Source organism: Schistocerca piceifrons, chromosome 3 (assembly GCF_021461385.2).
Source record: "Schistocerca piceifrons isolate TAMUIC-IGC-003096 chromosome 3, iqSchPice1.1, whole genome shotgun sequence".
Classification (NCBI taxonomy): domain Eukaryota; kingdom Metazoa; phylum Arthropoda; class Insecta; order Orthoptera; family Acrididae; genus Schistocerca; species Schistocerca piceifrons.
In genome coordinates, this window is record NC_060140.1 from 222,067,464 (window position 1) to 222,087,411 (window position 19,948).

At 45.2% G+C, this 19,948-nt stretch overlaps 1 protein-coding gene across 1 annotated transcript in view; it reads right to left on the bottom strand.

The window, feature by feature from the left end:
- LOC124788531 (proton channel OtopLc-like) overlaps nucleotides 1-18,102 on the bottom strand; it is a 132,927-nt gene extending 114,825 nt beyond the window's left edge. Inside the window, exons 1-3 of the mRNA XM_047255802.1 lie at nucleotides 18,092-18,102; nucleotides 10,482-10,730; nucleotides 3,155-3,256 (exon numbers count right to left, since the gene is read on the bottom strand). Of these exons, the coding sequence (XP_047111758.1) occupies nucleotides 3,155-3,256; nucleotides 10,482-10,730; nucleotides 18,092-18,102 (362 nt within the window). The remainder of the gene's footprint in view (nucleotides 1-3,154; nucleotides 3,257-10,481; nucleotides 10,731-18,091) is intronic.
- Between the last annotated feature and the right edge of the window lie 1,846 nt (nucleotides 18,103-19,948).

Genomic DNA, 19,948 nt, shown 5'->3' on the forward strand with positions numbered 1-19,948 from the left:
AATTGAAGGACGATACCAAGCCTACGTTCTGCGAATACTAATAGATAATTATACTTGCTACTAGGAAGCACAGGATGCCACTTCATAAGAGAAGTTATTTTGTTTTCTTATTGGAAATAAAGTGTTGAATTACAATTCAACTACAGATCATTTTGGATTCCTGCCACCGGCCATTGCAACTTCTCTCCTTCCTTGTTTATGTCGGTGCTAACTCCCACAGTAGCCGACACAACAAAATCAGATTGTGCGGGAGCGTGCTGAAAAGTAACGCATCCGAATTTTTAATTCTGTTCTCAATATAGGTTGAAATGTTACACATCATGCATATTACTCGGCCGACTTTCGCGCTCCGCTGGTGCAAGCTGCATCTCTCTGCCGCTGTAGGGTTCCGAATTGCACTGTAAGACATGGTCGTGTGTAACGTGACTACGTCAGTGCGAGAAAAAAGCGTGCTGTAGTCGAATTTATAACCGTTCACACATGGAATACCCTCTCCTTGAAGAGACGTCTTGGGGCGCTGTCATCAATGATCCTCCGTACAGTCCAGACTTGGCCCATCCCATTTTCATCTGTTCCCAAAAGCGGCGAAAGCAGAGAGTGAGATTGTGGCTCCGTCATCTAAGTAAAATATTCTGCAGTGAAGGTGCCAACGAACTGGGCTTTCACTGGGAGAAATGTGACCGTCGCCAGTGTGACTGTGTTGAGAAATAAATATGTAGGCATGAAAATGTTAAAAAAAATGTTAAAAAATGTTAAAAAATCTGTTTCATTTAAAAATATTCAGAGGAATTAGTTTTCAGCACATCCTTGTACATACGAATGTTATAAATCTTTGTAAGAGTACCTACGCAAAGGAAGGAGAAACTCTGCTGTAATGTCTACGCATTCCATTAAACGTATGAGAATGTGTTGAATAGTCTGGAATACAATTGGTGACAACAGCGTTCACAGCGATGAATCCGCTGCGAAGCAGTTCGTTGTGGGATAGTATCATGTCTCTCGAAGCAACACAAAGATATATGGAGCTTTTGAAATAACATGGGTGTGAGCGATAGGATTTGGTTCCGGTCGATACTTTGTTCGACTGTTTTCCCGTGACCTTTGAAGTCATCTGAGAGGATTGCATGGCCCCATAAACGGCTGGCTGAGCTCGTGTTCACATGAATTGACTTTTACGAAAAGTATAATTTATTAACTCTCACAGTAAGTTGTTTTCAGCTGTAGGAAACTTGGTAGCTCCATCTGCAAGTACCTTTTAATTCGCATCTTATATTATAGGCAGAATATGTAATGTCAAATAATAAATCACATTTTGTGAATCATGGAGACAGTGCAAAGTAAAGACCCTCTAGCTTTATATGCCCTACATCTCTACTTCAGTCAGCAGCTGTGATGAAGAAAGTCCGAGGATTTCCTTTCTGGCACTGATGCACAGCGCCGATTGGTACTCAGTGAGGGGGCTATTCGTGTTGTAGGTGGAATGTTCTAAGAAGAAACGGATCTCACTCTGTTATTAAGTTTACTTTAGAATGTGTCCCAGAGTCACATTTAGTCAGATCACGTAGAGAGGCACAAACACTCTTCCAGAGCCCTGTAAATGTAAGGAGGTCATGGTTAGGCAGAGATATAGGAACCAGATTCTAAACTGTAAGACAGAGGTGGAATCTGACCATAATTAATTTATTAATTATTATATTGAAACTGAAGAAATTGCTAAAAGTTATGAAATTAAGGAGACAGGACATAGATGAGCTGAAAGAACGAGATGTTTTTGAGAGTTTCAAACGGAGCATTAGACAACGATTGTCTGAAAGAAGAAGCTTTGAGAGAAGAAACAGTTAAGGTAGCACACTACATATAAAAGACCTAGTAGAAGTCATTGAAAATCGCAGGATATATTAAAATTAACTGATGAAAGAAGGCAATATGAAAATTCAGCAAATGAAGCTCGCGAATGGAATACAGAGATCTAAGAAATGAGACTGACAGAAAGTGCAAAATGATGAAGTGGAAATGGTCAGAGGACAAATGTAAGGACATAGAAAACTATGGCACTATGGGGAAGACAGATACGGTCTATAAAATAAATTAAAGAGACCTTTGGATGAAAGGAAATCACCTCTGCTAATATCAAGAGCTCAGATGGAAAATCAGTACTGAGCAAAGAAGGGAATGGTGATAAGAAGAAAGGAGTGTATATAGGGACTAAACAAGGGAAATGAACTTTATAGACAGGGAACAGGAAGTAAAAGGTAAAATGGGAGATCTGATACTGCGAGAAGAATTTGACAGAGCACTGAAGAACCTAAGTCGAACAAGGCCAGAACTACTGTAGACGTTTAGAGAGCCAGGCACGACAAGTGCTCCACTTGGTGTAGAAGGTGTATGGGACAGCGGAAGTTCCCTCGTATTACAATAAGAAGATAATAGTTGCAGTTCCAAAGGAAGCAACTGCTCACAGGTGTGAAGAGTGCCGAATTATCAGTTTAATAAGTAATGACTGCAAAACACTGACAGAAATTATTTACGGAAGAATAAAAACTAGTAGAATCGGAATGGGGGAAATGACTGAAATATTTTGGTCGAGCAGTTTAGAGACAGTTTCATGGGCTCTAACTGTGATCTGAATTGTGTGGGACTCCACAGAGCTTCTTCGAATAGCTTCGAATAGAACTTTGAACAGTTCGAGGTGTGGCCGACTTAGCACTTTCGTAATCTAGATAGTGACGGTATCCGACGTTACGTCTCTGACGATATTAAGTTAAGGATTAATAAATATTTTATTTTCGAAATTATAACCAGCTGCTGTTTAGAATGTAACTTACAACACTGACCACAATCCTGCCTACAATTAATAAATATTAAAAGTTACCGGAACAATTCACAGGCTAATGCGACAGGTGTCCCGTGGACGGAAACGTGGTCAGGTCACATGTTTAATATACCCTTTGACTTGCGAGAACTCTAGGGGTTGGGTGCAGGAAAGTACGTTTCACAGTATTATGAATAAATAGACCTGAACGCCCAACAATTAGATATCGCAAAATGAATTACTCAAGTACAGGTAACATGTTGCGAAAGGTATTCATTGTTAAAATGGATTGCGAAAGAAAGAGTGAAAGTGCGTGCATCGTGGTTGCTCAGGTGTACTCACTCGCCTAGCGTGCGGTTCTTCTTCTTGAAGGCCGCAGCAGCTGCCTCCGCGTCGCCTTTGCCGGCAGGGAGTCTCTCATCTGGGTTGCCATTCGAGAGCAACCTGAAAATGAGAACGCCAGGTATCAGCGCGGAACATCGTGGGCAGCAAAATTCTTTAAATATTTTACAAAAAAAAAAAAACATATTTATCACTTGTTATTTTTGTGGATTTTAGTCCCTAGGCTGTTTTGATGATTCTCTCCATGCTAGTGTATCCGTGCTTGGTGCTTCATCTCTGCATCACTATTATTGGAACCTGCATCCACTAAAAAGTGCTTACTGTGAAATACCATACTGCGTTCACAAACTGTATTCAGTCTTATTATAGGATCTGCGTACTGCATCCAAGCCTTTGTTTCTTCCTAAAATAGTTACTCCCTACACATCCCTGCATTGTGAAATGAACCTTTTTTTGATAGCTCAAGAAGTCTCCTATCAAGTTATGCTTCCATGTAGATGACGAACATTACGTGTCCAAGTGAAAGAATTCATAGACAATACCTTAATTATTTCGTTTATATCGTCTGAAGTGTTCTTGGTTTAAATTTAGTAACCATGTCGTTTATTCACCGCCAGGTATTAAGGAGAATCATATATATGTGAAATGACACAATATCAAATGCTCTGACCGCGCGGAGTGGCCGCGCGGTTTGAGGCGTCATGTCACGGACTGTGCAGCCCCTCTTGCCGTAGGTTCGAGTTCTCCCTCGGGCATGGGTGTGTGTGTCGTTCATAGCATAAGTTAGTTTAAGTAGAGTGTAAGTCTAGGGACCGATGACCTAAGCAGTTTGGTCCCTTAGGAATGCACACACATTTGATTTTTTTCAGAGACTTTACTCGTCTCCTACTGACGTGATTTTAGGTATGTAGACTGAAGCGGCGAGTGGAAATCAGTACCAAGGGCGGGAATCGAACCTGGCTCTCCTGCTTACCAGGCAAGTGCGCTAGCCACTATGCAACACTAGCACAGCGGTGCGCAAAACTGCACGGATTACTCTCGCATAGCTCCCTTCTAAATCCAGATTCTCACTGCCATCTCAGTCTGCTTTAAACTCCTTCTTAGACACGAATAGAATACTGTTGAGTCTCTCCATGTTCTGGAATAGCACCTCAGCATCGAACGTAAATGGGGAAGGGGAGCAGGGGGGGGGGGGGGGGAGGGGATCCAGCCTGAAACCCAGGTGTAGTTACCTATGCAAAGAAATGACACAAAAGAGGGAGGCGTGTCAGTGTAATCCATGCAGTTGTGCACTCTGCACTACCAAGGTGACTTAGTGGGGCTTGCACATGGGCCTAGTAAGCAGGAGACCCGCTTCGATTCCTGGCCTTGGTAGAAATTTTCACTCGCTGCTCAGTCTATATACATAGAATCATATATATCATCCAGAAACTGGCAGTGTAATCCTGTAATTGTCTGGTGGAAGGTATATGCGACACTCATCGGTGAAGACAACGTGATGCCAATCCTTAGCGGTTCATTCGGCATGTTGTTGGGCCCATCTGTACCGCGCTGAATGGTGTCGTGGTTGCGAAAGATGGACCTCGCCATGCACTTTGGGAGTGAAGTTGCGCATCATGCAGCCAATTGCGCACAGTTTGAGTCGTGACACGACGTCCTGCGGCTGCACGAAAAGCGTTATTCAACATGGTGGCGTTGCCGTCAGGTTTCCTCCGAGCATAATCCGTGGGTAGCGGTCATCCACTGCACTAGTAGCCATCGGGAGGCCTGAGCGAGGCATGTCATCGACAGTTCCTGTCCCTCTGTATCTCCTCCACGGCCGAACAACATCGCTTTGGTTCACTCTGAGACGCCTGGACACTTCCCTTGTTGAGAGTCCTTCCTTGTGGAATGACTGGAACTGATCGGCTGTTGGACCCCCTCCGTCTAATAGGCGCTGCTCATGCATGGTTGTTTTCTTTCGGCGAGTTTAGTGACATCTCTGAACAGTCAAAGGGATTGTGTCTGTGATGCTATATCCAAAGTCAACATCTGTCTTCAGGGGCTCTGGGAACCGGGGTGATGCAAAACTGTTTTTGATGCGTGTATAAGTAGCGTGGCGTTTGATATTTGAGTGCTTGAATACATAAAGATGCTTCCGTTAGATCTGTATACGGTTCTGTTCCACTTTGCTTTGGCCACTTCGTTGCAACCCGATACTTGCATTTTGATGATTGAGGTGCTGTGCAACACTACGAGGTCAGTGGAAAGGTTCAAAATGGCTCTGAGCACTATGGGACTTAACATCTGAGGTCATTAGCCCCCTGGAACTTACAACTACTTAAACCTAACTAACCTAAGGACATCACACACATCCATGCCCGAGGCAGGATTCGAACCTGCGACCGTAGCGGTCGCGCGGTTCCAGACTGAAGCGCCTAGAACCGCTCGGCCACTCCGGCCGGCTCAGTGGAAAGAGTTTGTTGTCCAGGCAGAGCAATCATTTAAGCAGAGGTATATTGCTGTGTGGGATTCAGCTCATTCAAAAGGGCTGGACCTAACTTTTTCTTTAAGTTTGGTTTAGTTGCAATCATGCAGTGGTCGAGAGAGGACCGCTCGTTCGCCGTGAAGACTTGATTTTCCAATGGCGGTTCGGTCATCGCAACCCAACTTGCATTCAGGGAGTAATTTAATATCACGCTTGCAGCTCGTGTTCCTGATCGAAAATAGATTGTTTTGTGGTGTCTTCGTTTATGGTTACTGGTAGTGTGTATAAAAAGAAACCAGAACCTTAAAGAACCGCCAGAACACCAGAAAACGGCGAGAAAATAAGGCTGGTGATTTCGAATTCCCCCCCAGGAGATCTGCACGCAAATATCCAGCCGCTCTTGCAATTTATGATTGCACAGTGAGGGACTTCTTCGTGAAGACTTGAAATTTCATCCATAAAAACTGGCAGTGGTGCACATACTTCATCTGTGCGATTTTATTTAACTAAACGCTGCATGTGAAACTTTGATCGAAAACGTGCCTCATGGCGCTCTTGTTTTCTTAACGCCGACGCACAGTTTCACTTGTCTGGAAAAATGAATAAACAAAAAATACGATACTGGACTGGTGCGAATCCCTGAGACCTTCAACCCTACATACAGAATGCGTGACTTGTGCGCGTTATCCAAAATTGGCATTATTTGCCCGCCATTTTTCGGAGAACGGTAGGATAATTACGGTCACCACCGAACATCATTTCGAGATATTGCGGAGGTTTTTCTTCCAGAACTTGAACAAGTGGATGTGGGGGATGTCTGATTACAAGAAGGCGGCGCCGCGGCTCACACGGCACGAACGTTAATGACTCTATGAACACTTCCCCGACCGTCTCATATTTTCGAAGGGCGATCTTCAGTGGCCAGCAAGCTCGCCAGATTTAGCCCCCTGCGACTTTTTCTTATGGGATTATCTCAAATTCTTGGTTTATACCAATCATACACGGACCCTGGGTGGATTGTGGAACACTTTCGTGCTGATGTTACGAACATAGACAGAGGCATGGTGGAGAAAATGGACGGATACTTCCAATTTCCAAATGCACTGAGCAGAATGAAGGCCACCTTCAAGATATCATTTTCAGTACAACATTAAATGTACCTCTATTTAAAGAAACGAGAACTAAATTGATATCTCCAACACATTCCGTTTTATGATTTTTTTTTAAATAAGGAAGTTCCTGCGCCGTACTCTATATAGCAATAAATCACAACATGGAAATACGTACACTGTGTGATCAAAAATATCCAGACACCAGGCTGAAAATGCCTTACGAAGTCGTGGGGCCCTCCATCGGTAATGCTGGTATTCAGAATGGTGTTGGCCCACCCTTAGCCTTGATGACAGCTTCCGCTCTCGCAGTCATACTTTCAAACAGTTGCTGCAAGGTTTCTTGTGGAATGGCAGCCCATTCTTCACGGAGTGCTGCACTGAGGAGAGGTATCGATGTCGGTCGGTGAGGCGTAGCACAAAGTCGGCTTTCCCATAACTACCCAGAGGTGTTCTATAGGATTCAGGTCAGGTCTCTGTGCAGGCCAGTCAATTACTGAGATGTTATTGCCATGCAACCACTCCGCCACAGGCTGTTCATTACGAACAGGTGCTCGATCTTGCTGAAAGATGCAGTTGCCATCCCCGAATTGCTCTTCAACCGTGGGAAGCAAGAAGGTGCTTAAGACATGAATGTGCCCTGTGCTGTGATAGTGCCACCCAAAACAACAATGGATGCAAACCCCCTCCATGAAAAACATGACCACTCCATAACACCACCGCCTTCGAATTTTACTGATGGCACTACACACCCTGCAGATTACCTTCACCGATAATTCGCTATACCCACACACTGCCAACGGTTCACCACAATGTGTACAGTGATTCCTCACTCCACGTAACGTTTTACCACTGTTCAATCGTACAATGTTTACGCTACTCTGCCTATTACACATTACGACCATCTTCAACTGTCGGCGGTCTCTGTCAGCCAACAGACGAGGTCGGCCTGTACTCTTTTGTGCTGCATATGTCCCTTCAAATTTCCACTTCACTATCCCATCGTAAATAGTGGACCTAGTGATGTTGAGGGGTGTGGAAACCTTGCGTACGGACGTATGACACAAGTGACACCCAATCACCTCACCACGTTCGAAGTCCGTGAGTTCCGCGGAGCGCCCCATTCTGCTCTCTCACGATGTCTAACAACTACTGAGGTCGCTGATATGGAGTACCTGGCAGTAGGTGGTAGCACAATGCACCTAATATGAAAAACGTATGTTTTTGGGGGTGTCCGGATACATTTGATCACATAGTGCATTTCTGATTCTGTTACATGGAAATTCTGTTTTTTCGCATTATCAAATTTCCTCCGTTAGACCTTACCACGTTCGAAGTCCGTGAGTTCCGCGGAGCGCCCCATTCTGCTCTCTCACGATGTCTAACAACTACTGAGGTCGCTGATATGGAGTACCTGGCAGTAGGTGGTAGCACAATGCACCTAATATGAAAAACGTATGTTTTTGGGGGTGTCCGGATACATTTGATCACATAGTGTATTTCTGATTCTGTTACATGGAAATTCTGTTTTTTCGCATTATCAAATTTCCTTCGTTAGACCTTGAGTAAGTGATGTTACAAACGTCTCTCGTGATAAGGCCTTCAGTTTTACATACGAATGGCTAATGCTAATCATTTTGGAATGAGCGATTTACATTCTGAGGTCATTTCGTTGGATTCTGAGCGTTCGAATTTACGCACTTCTCTTGCGTGTATTTATGGTGTAATGATTAACTTGTATGGATTGCGGACTTGTGAAAAGTATCTGATTAATTGATTTCAGTTGAGATTTTATTGTTCAGTATAACCGTCCTGGGTAGGTGACTGTGATAAGTGTGTATAAATGGTATTTTCGTGTTTCTGTTTTTGATCGTGATGGCAGATGCCACAGAGTGAAAACCGATGAAGGCAGGTAACCTACCGTTCTCTAACAGCACGAAGGGTGCCGCTAGCCGGGATAATATTTCCATGTGACGGATGGATCGCTACCAACAATATCACGTGACATGACACCACGTCTTTCGGTGGAGAGGTTTGTAAATTAACACTGGACTTTGGTACAAGCTCTGATGATTATGAAATGGAATCCAGCACCTTTACTGCCCTCACTCGCTAAATACTGGCGATGCAAATCACTCTAAGACAAACACACACACACACACACACACACACACACACACACACCACGAAGGAATTATCTGAATGGGTGCGATGTGTATATACATACAAACAAATGATTCTGATTTCAGAAAAAATGGATGATTTATTCAAGAGAAAGAGCTTCACAAACTGAGAAGGTCAATAACGCGTTGGTCTTGGTCCACCTCTGACCCTTATTCAAGCAGCTATATGGCTTGCCATTGATTGATAAAGGTGCTGGATGTCCACCGGAGGGTTATCGCCCCAAATTCTGTCCAACTGGGGCGTTAGATCGTCAAACTCACGAGCTGGTTGGAGGGTCCTACCCATATTGCTCCAAAAGCTCTGACTTAGAAAGAAATGTGACAACATTGCTAGCCAAGGAAGGGTTTGGCAAGCACGAATATAAGTGGTAGAAACTCTCGCCGTGTATGAGCAAGCATTATCCTGTTGAAATATAAGCCCAGGATGGTCTGTCAGTAATAAAGGCCATCACTCATAGTTGTTGGGCCATATGGAGGTGACAGTCAGGTTTGTATACCACTATTGTCCAAGGCGTGTCCAGACGCGGTTTCGGTCTTGAATCTTATTGACTGGAGAAGAATAGCCTTCAATGATGAGTCCCACTTCCAACTGCGTCCAATGACCACCGATGGCGTGTCTGGAGATGCCGCAGAAAACGGTGGAGTATAAACCTAATTACCGCTCAAAAAAATGGTTCAAATGGCTCTGAGCACTATGGGACTCAACTTCGGAGGTCATCAGTCCCCTAGAACTTAGAACTACTGAAACCTAACTAACCTAAGGGCATCACACACAAGGCAGGATTCAAACCTGCGACCGTAGCGGTCGCGCGGTTCCAGACTGTAGCGCCTAGAACCGCTCGTAACCCCGGGCGGCAATTATCACTCGCCATACACCTCATCAACCAGGATTTATGGTGTGGGGTGCCATTTCTTTACATAGCACGACCTCTTTGTTTGTCATCTGCTTCACCTTTACAGTACAGTGGTGCGTAGACGATAGCCTACGCCCCATTTTGTTGCCCTTCATGGCAAGACACCCTGGGCTTACATTTGAGCAAGATAATGCCTGCACGAATACGGTTAGACTTTCTACTCCTAGTCTTCGTGCTTGCCAAACCCTACGTCAGCCAGCAAGGTCGCCGGATCTTCCCACAATTGAGAGTATTTGGAGCATTATGAGCAGGACCGTCCAACCAGCTCGGAGTTTTAATGATCTAACGCTGCATTTGGGCAGAATTAGGCACGATATCCATCCAAATCACTACCACCCGATGCCAAGCCGAATGACTGCTTGAATTTGGGGCAGAGGTGGACAGCGCGTTATTGACTTGCTCAAATTGTGAAGCTGTTTCTCCCGAATAAATGATCCAGTTTTCCAAAACTGTAGCCATTTGATTGTGTGTATATGTACATAATATCTACCGAACTTCGTTCCGTTCGGATAATTTCTTTGTGGTGCGTCGTTTGTTTCTTTATTTTTTTTCTTTGTAAGTTCTGTGGCCAGAGTTTGGACTTTCGTCCTCTGGATCAAGCGCTGACGTTAGCGAACTCGTCCGCGGAGGCCGGCTGGTGATGTTGGGACTCACCAGCGAGTCTGCGGCAAGGTGATGGCGAGCATGGAGGAGCCTCGCCGCTGCGCCACCACGGAGGGCGGCCGCACGGCCAGCTGCACTTCGCGGTTGGCCAGCTGCGCGTCCATGTCGACGCCCGGTCGCCGCACTTTGGCCACGCCATCCGCTGCTCCCGCCACCGCCGCCGACGCCGCGCTAGCCATGGGATCCAGCGGCCGCACCACGATCTCCACCGGCGCCAGGGGACGCAGCTCCTGCTGGCACCTGTAACATGGCAAGCAATCTCGTCTGTCCGGCTCTTAAGTCGACACCGCTGGAGAAACAAGAATTGGGCAGTTTTATGCGAAGCGAAAGGAAGAAGGACAAGTTGGAGCAGAGAATGTTATAGGGCTGTGCAAACGATGCTTGCGGTGGAACGAGCCGGAGATTTCCGGATACGTCGCAGAGCTCGAGGCAGTATCGAATGTTTCTTGAGCAGCCACATGAAACTGCATATCAACAGAGAGCGGCTGCTGCACAAAAGAGTTCGTGCGCGACAAGTTTGTGATTGAAGACAGCAGCCACGCTCAGTCGACAGGCAACTTCACATTTGCGGCAGGTATTTGCTGCTGATCGCTGATTATTGTGTGTGTGAGAGGGCATCGTTGTTGGGTACGACTTCGTACACAGTATTAAGGAGAACAGGGCTACAGAGGGGTGGAGCTGCTGTCATCGTAGGAAAGCTGGACAGGAGCAGAAATGATGGGTGAACAAGCAAATACAGCAAACAAAAGCTTTAATTAACTAGTAGCTTTCTCCAAGCATATAAAGACTCATTACACATAATGCTGCAACAGAGTCCACCTAATACAGTAGCAACAAGAACGAGGCTCTCTGAACAAAAGCATAAACTGTGTAGTGTCAAGTAGCAAAGTGGCTTCTAGTGCAGTTGGGCTGTAAGGCTGCCACTAGATGTCCAGCATCGCAGAAGAACGCTCGTGCGTGATCGCTATATTCGTCGGACGGGAAACTGCGTTGCCGTTGCCAGCTTAGAGACGCCTGTGGAGTGGAATACGCGTGTGATACCACGTACATGAATACGACACATGCAGTGGCTGCCTTCATACTGACATATAACGTCGAAAACAATGGGGAACCGAAATGAAAAGTGCATTGGTGGATGAGAGAACTGTATCGTCAAGGAATGCAAAATGAAACAAACTTATGCAAGACATTACTTTCATAGTGGTGGTACATACAGTTCAAAATTATCATTACGTGATTTGGAACAAGAAAACGCGAAATCGAGCGAAAAATATGAAAAAAGGGCCCACTGAAAAGTATGCCTCCGGATATTTTATGTGAACTCTCTTAAGGTTTTTTTAATTAAAACAAACATCATTAATATTCTACATCTTCACTCTTCATGTCTACGTACTTATTTCTCAGCATTGTCACTCTGGCGATAAACATATTTCTACCAACAAGAGACAAATTTGTTGAGACCATCACTGTATAATGTTTCACTTTGTTGTTGGAGTCAGCTCAGGTCTGCTTGCTGTCAAGGCTAAGTCCTCGAAGGTGTTCTTCAAGTTGTGGAAACAGATGAAAATCGGATGGGGCCAAGTCGGGAGTGTATGGAGGATGGTCAATGATAATGAACATAACGCGTTGGATTGTTTTAGATGTGGCATCGCTTTGTGTGATTGACATGGCCATGCTGATGAAGAGGGTTCTCCACGTGCGTACAAAATCATGGAATTAGAAAATGTGTTACAGCACGTTGTTTGTCATGCACCAACATAGTAACGATACATGCAATCAAATTATATGCTACAATTCGGAGCCCTCTAGCGGCAGTGGGCTGCAAGAACGTAGACACAAAGGACAAAGATGTAGTATATGAAGACCATCTGCTTTATTTAAAAGCCTGATGACGTTTAACATGAAGAGACTCAAGGACATTACTTTTCCGCCCGTCCTCGTATGAAAGCGGTTTCAAAAAGTGATTACTATGAGACAGAGGTTTGTGTAGGAAGCCAGTAAAGATACAACTTTTTTTTTCAGTTCCTGAATTCGAATTTCTCATTTCGCTTTTTATGCCCTTCCTAGTGTCCTCCCATGTATTTCTGTTGTGGTTGGGTCAGTTCTTTGGGTTCCACAACACCTGTTTTATTTTTTTGGAGCTCCATCAGGGCAAGACCCATCTCCAGATATATATTTCAAATTCAAATGGCTCTGAGCACTATGGGGCTTAACTTCTAAGGTCATCAGTCCCCTAAAACTTAGAACTACTTAAACCTAACTAACCTAATGACATCACACACATCCATGCCCGAGGCAGGATTCGAACCAGCGACCGTAGCGGTCGCTCGGTTCCAGACTGTGACGCTTAGAACCGCTCGGTCACCCCGTCCGGCGATATACACTCCTGGAAATTGAAATAAGAACACCGTGAATTCATTGTCCCAGGAAGGGGAAACTTTATTGACACATTCCTGGGGTCAGATACATCACATGATCACACTGACAGAACCACAGGCACATAGACACAGGCAACAGAGCATGCACAATGTCGGCACTAGTACAGTGTATATCCACCTTTCGCAGCAATGCAGGCTGCTATTCTCCCATGGAGACGATCGTAGAGATGCTGGATGTAGTCCTGTGGAACGGCTTGCCATGTCATTTCCACCTGGCGCCTCAGTTGGACCAGCGTTCGTGCTGGATGTGCAGACCGCGTGAGACGACGCTTCATCCAGTCCCAAACATGCTCAATGGGGGACAGATCCGGAGATCTTGCTGGCCAGGGTAGTTGACTTACACCTTCTAGAGCACGTTGGGTGGCACGGGATACATGCGGACGTGCATTGTCCTGTTGGAACAGCAAGTTCCCTTGCCGGTCTAGGAATGGTAGAACGATGGGTTCGATGACGGTTTGGATGTACCGTGCACTATTCAGTGTCCCCTCGACGATCACCAGTGGTGTACGGCCAGTGCAGGAGATCGCTTCCCACACCATGATGCCGGGTGTTGGCCCTGTGTGCCTCGGTCGTATGCAGTCCTGATTGTGGCGCTCACCTGCACGGCGCCAAACACGCATACGACCATCATTGGCACCAAGGCAGAAGCGACTCTCATCGCTGAAGACGACACGTCTCCATTCGTCCCTCCATTCACGCCTGTCGCGACTCCACTGGAGGCGGGCTGCACGATGTTGGGGCGTGAGCGGAAGACGGCCTAACGGTGTGCGGGAGCGTAGCCCAGCTTCATGGAGACGGTTGCGAATGGTCCTCGCCGATACCCCAGGAGCAACAGTGTCCCTAATCTGCTGGGAAGTGGCGGTGCGGTCCCCTACGGCACTGCGTAGGATCCTACGGTCTTGGCGTGCATCCGTGCGTCGCTGCGGTCCGGTCCCAGGTCGATGGGCACGTGCACCTTCCGCCGACCACTGGCGACAACATCGATGTACTGTGGAGACCTCACGCCCCACGTGTTGAGCAATTCGGCGGTACGTCCACCCGGCCTCCCGCATGCCCACTATACGCCCTCGCTCAAAGTCCGTCAACTGCACATACGGTTCACGTCCACGCTGTCGCGGCATGCTACCAGTGTTAAAGACTGCGATGGAGCTCCGTATGCCACGGCAAACTGGCTGACACTGACGGCGGCGGTGCACAAATGCTGCGCAGCTAGCGCCATTCGACGGCCAACACCGCGGTTCCTGGTGTGTCCGCTGTGCCGTGCGTGTGATCATTGCTTGTACAGCCCTCTCGCAGTGTCCGGGGCAAGTATGGTGGATCTGACACACCGGTGTCAATGTGTTCTTTTTTCCATTTCCAGGAGTGTATATTTCCCTCAATACGATTTTGGTGTAAAATTTACTGTGTGGTCATGCATTATCCAGCTGGATGATGTCACTTTTCTGGCTTGCCGGAGTGGCCGAGCAGTTCTAGGCGCTACAGTCTGGAACCGCGCGACCGCTACGGTCGCAGGTTCGAATCCTGCCTCGGGCCTGAATGTGTGTGGTGTCTTTACGTTAGTTAGGTTTAAGTAGTTCTACGTTCTAGGGGACTGATGACCTCAGATGTTAAGTCCCACAGTGCTCAGAGCCATTTGAACCATTTTTGACGTCATTTTCTACCCTAGTCGTGAAGGTTATGAGAACATGGCTTACCATCCCTCCAACAATTACTTATAATATTGTTGACACAACCAATAGTTCCCCACACTGCCAGCCGGAGTTGTTGAGCGGTTCTAGGCGCTACAGTCTGGACCCCCGCGACCGCTACGGTCGCAGGTTCGAATCCTGCCGCGGGCATGGATGTGTGTGATGTCCTTTGCTTAGTTAGGTTTAAATTAGTTCTAAGTTCTAGGGAACTGATGACCCCAGAAGTTAAGTCCCATAGTGCTCAGAGCCATTTCAGCCATTTTTCAGTTCCCCACACTGCGATTCCGGGAGTTGTTGAAGTAGTCCCGTGGGGCATGGATGTGTGTGATGTCCTTTGGTTGGTTAGGTTTAAATTAGTTCTAAGTTCTAGGGGACTGATGACCCCAGAAGTTAAGTCCCATAGTGCTCAGAGCCATTTCAGCCATTTTTCAGTTCTCCACACTGCGATTCCGGGAGTTGTTGAAGTAGTCCCGTGAAATGCTTCTTCCTGTCACTTTACACCAGGTCTTCTACTGACACGTTTATGTTGATCTGACGGCCACAAACGGAAGTCAGACTCACCATCGAACAGCACAGAATGCCTCTCAGTGTCCCAGTTGACTAAAGCTCTATGCCACGCTAGTCCTTGATGACACACAACAACACGAAGTCGCAACGCAGCTTCCAGTAATGGCACCCTGGCTGTAACCTCTGACGGGATTTCAGCTAGCGTTAGTCATCTAGTCTATAGAGTCAGTCGAACAATCCTAAAATATTCTCGAGATACCGTATAGTCCTTCTCGAGGGACACGTGTCTAGTCTCCTTTTCATATTTTTCTCTTGAGACTGTCTCGTCTTCACGTTCACTGCAGCCTCTGGACTACATCCAACTGTCTTTGCAATCTATTGGCATTGTGATCCGATGTCCGTCCTGCTACTAATTCGATTCTTCTCAGAATCCGAAAGATGGCGATAAGCTACATCTTCACATTGAAAGGTAACTGTCCTATTTGTCATGACGATTTTCGAGATGTTTTGGCCATAATTATGAATGAAGTTGCGAATCTGAAAAATGTACCCAACCTCCATAGTATCGACATAACCATAGTCTTTGTCTGTTCCTGAGATCACAGATGTTGGTCAGAGAGGTTACTTCTCTTGAAGAGAGTAGTAGGCACAGTATGTTAGACAGTCTCGCAATGTACTCGGTTTGAAAAGGATGGAAGCTGCCTGCCATGCAGTGGAGGCAGCATTATTTAAAAAAAAGGATTTTGTAATAATGTTTTTGAGGAATATTGAAGATGTTGAGCAAATATTAATGGAAGGATTACGAACTCAAGTGTTAAGGTAATCCAGTTTTTTGTGTTTGTAACTGTGTAGTTTCTCATTGTTTGAATATTGACTATGGCTGAAGTTTGCAGTAGAACTTTTATAATGCAACATAATGTTTCTCTCATAATTGAAACAAGTGTCCAGAAAAGTAATGCTGCCCAGGAGAATTATTAACAAATATTTTGCGAACTTGTCTAGTTGTGAGAACTTTATGTAATGTTGTATTGTTGTTATGGCTTAATGATGCATAGTTACTGTCTTGTTTTTTCATTTATCATTTGTTAAGTTTAGTTCTTCATTTTTCATTCTTCACCTTTATGAATGTGTTTCTGTACTCGCACTGCACACCGCGAGTTGTGTGCTGCAGAGGCATCTTTGTCAAAATTGGTGAGATACGGTCTTACATGGCACATCGCAAGTTTGATCATTATCTTAATAGTAACAGGTTGCAGAACAAACTAGCGTTTCGTTCGCATACGTAAGCCAATGAATTGAATTATCATCACAATTCATGTCCACTCTAAGATACAGTGATTGCCAGAGTGTACTTGTGAAAGTAATACCATGTCAGTTGAGGGGTTTCATATCAGTAAAAGATGTCAGGAAAGTGCTATCTTGTGAGTTTTCAAGCGCTTTTATCTGAAAGCCAGATGCGTTAAACTTTATGCTCATTTGCTCTCTGACCACAGTAGCAGCTCTGGAACAGCGATTGTTTGCAAGACTAAACACAGAAATTAGTTACTTTCTGGGCTGTCATTTTTAATCTGAGTCATTTTTGTTTTGCAGTCACATGGGATATGTAAATCTCATTGGAAACGCATTACTTTCTCGCAAACAAACTGGTTAATGTACCATATACCGGATAGGCAGGATTTCAGATCCTCCAGCGTGAGCTCCACGTACCGTATTTCTATTCAAAATTAAATTTTCACAGTCATAGTTCCGTTGCTCTGCCCTCAGATCTACATGTTCTGATGCCAAAATAAGATTTGTAGATTTTATGGAGATGAACCTGAGACTTACAAAGACGAGTAGATGTTTTATACAGGGTGTTACAAAAAGGTACGGCCAAACTTTCAGGAAACATTCCCCATACACAAATAAAGAAAAGATGTTATGTGGACATGTGTCCGGAAACGCTTAATTTCCATGTTAGAGCTCATTTTAGTTTCGTCCACCTACGCTCAATGGAGCACGTTATCATGATTTCATACGGGATACTCTATCTGTGCTGCTAGAACATGTGCCTTTACAAGTACGATACAACATGTGGTTCATGCACGATGGAGCTCCTGCACATTTCAGTCGAAGTGTTTGTACGCTTCTCAACAACAGATTCGGTGACCGATGGATTGGTAGAGGCGGACCAATTCCATGGCCTCCACGCTCTCCTGACCTCAACCCTCTTGACTTTCATTTATGGGGGGCATTTGAAAGCTCTTGTCTACGCAACCCCGGTACCAAATGTAGAGATTCTTCGTGCTCGTATTGTGGACGGCTGTGATACAATACGCCATTCTCCAGGGCTGCATCAGCGCATCAGGGATTCCATGCGACGGAGGGTGGATGCATGTATCCTCGCTAACGGAGGACATTTTGAACATTTCCTGTAACAAAGTGTTTGAAGTCACGCTGGTACGTTCTGTTGCTGTGTGTTTCCATTCCATGATTAATGTGATTTGAAGAGAAGTAATAAAATGAGCTCTAACACGGAAAGTAAGCGTTTCCGGACACATGTCCACATAACATATATTCTTTCTTCGTGTGTGAGGAATGTTTCCTGAAAGCTTGGCCGCACCTTTTTGTAATACCCTGTATATTAACTTTCAACGTTATCTTGTCACGTGTGTTGCGATTTCCATATGAAAAGTTACAGTAAAGTGAGACTCATCCCATAGACATTGTATACTAATGCTTATTCCTTATCTGTAGGAATGACTTTTCTTTACACTGAAAATAAAGGAAATAAGCTCGCATAAAACTGAATTAATCAACATATGCCACAGATCTGGAAGTACCTATGTATCAGTTTCCCAACGTGGAGTCAACGAGTTTACGGTGTGACAGTTTCTGTCAGCGTATGTTCTTTCAGTACGATATTGTGCTCCATCGTTGATGATCTCATCGCATCATATTGGTGTAGTTTTCAACATGGGTCACGTACCAGTTGTTCATAGTACCCTACTGTAACGAATGGAACTGGCAGAGCCAAATTCATGGAAGGATGTGAGACAACGGGTTTGAGCACAGAGTTCGTAATGGTGTCGAAAACTTAGGTTTACTTGGAGACTACTCTAAGGCCTAACGCTATTCACTGTGTGTGAGACGCTAGCACCAGAGAGCACTTTAGGGCCACGTGGAAGCCCTTGCGCAGATAACAATGTGCTCATCCCATCTGGACTACCTAATTCAGCATATGTGGGTAAGGAACGTACTTTATCAACAGAGATGTGTATCAGCAAGCGTCCTCGGTGGAGACTCCTCAAAGTCATACACGACATTGTCGCAACTGGGCTGCGGGTAAATGCTGGAGCAATCGTTTGGAGTGTTGCCATTTACTAGTACACCACGCATTGTTGGAGCCACGACCAAGCTAACTGGCCGATAACACGGCGTATAGCTCCGAAGTTGCCTGTGAACCACACATTCCTCGTATAAGGGTAACATGTGTTCACTAATAGGTCCTAAGTCACGATACTCATACAGGTATCTACGGAAAACGCAAAATTGTAAAACTGGCGGTCGATGTATGAATGTGTGACGTTGCGGCGCAGTTTCACAGCGCAGTTGACAAGGACAGTAAACGTGGGACATGTCGATTAGAGAAGGGCGAAGTCGTTCACCCTTGGGAACTAGTTCACTGGTGACCGCTCTTTTTTGGGAACCGTTCATTTTTACTATTTCACCGTTCATTGTGCTTGGTATATGGTTTTTATGAAAAATTTAAAATTAATAGCATAAGTGACTGAAGATGGTAGGTGCCAAGAGAGGACACTTGCCTCGCCCCCCCCCCCCCCCCTCTGGAGTACAGAATTTTTATTCATAACAGAATTCTCACACACTTGGAGTTTTTGTGATTCTGCAAAACATCTCGTTTAGCCAACTGCAGCGTTATGTGGCTCTGATCGCAGTGACATAATATAAGGTGACGCACGACAACCGGCCCCTAGTACAAACTGCTCGCCAATTACGCACGATTTGTTGACCGCTACGAGCAGAATAGGTAAACATGTAATAATTAGGCAGTGAAGAGGTAACAAATAAGCTAATGCAGACAACTTCTAAACAATAGATTACAACTGGTAAGCGACAATGAGCAGTTTAGTACTCGGGGCCGATTTTTCGTGCGCCACCCTGTACCACTGAAATAATATTGTAGGAGTTATCATGTTCTCTTTACAAAATGTCACACTATACTCTCGATTACGAAGTGCAGGCTTCATTCAGCTTTAAGTCGGTCTGCCTTCCATAACAAGAAACATTCTGTTTCACCTTTGCATGTATAATAACAAATAATCTTGCCATTTTACAAGTATTTCTTCTTCTGTTTGTCGAAACAGTATAGTAAGCTGATACGCCGTTTTGTTACCTGAAAAGATGTATGTATTACAAACCACGTAATTTTTATTTAATTTACGTAATTATAAATTATAATTACCGATCGTGGACGCTGAATAGAATACGAAAATAAGCAGAAGTTCAGAGTTCAAAAAAGGTTTGAAACAGATCTAGAATGGACGTTCGAAGCGAACGAAACTAACAACAACTCGATACTGAACTATGAGCAGTCGGCAGTGGAACTGCGACGAGTGGCCGCGCGAAGGACGAGTTCGGCCGAGCGAGACCGAGACAGACGGGAACGAGACTGGCCAACGTGCCGTTCGGAAACGAGACCGACCGCTTCCCGTTCCCGGGAACTACAAGTAGAAAGCCACGACCGAAGTGAACTATGGAAGATCGTTCTTTAGAATTCGTTCCTCGCTCGTTCGTTCATCTCCGTGAACCGTTCCTTTTGACCCAT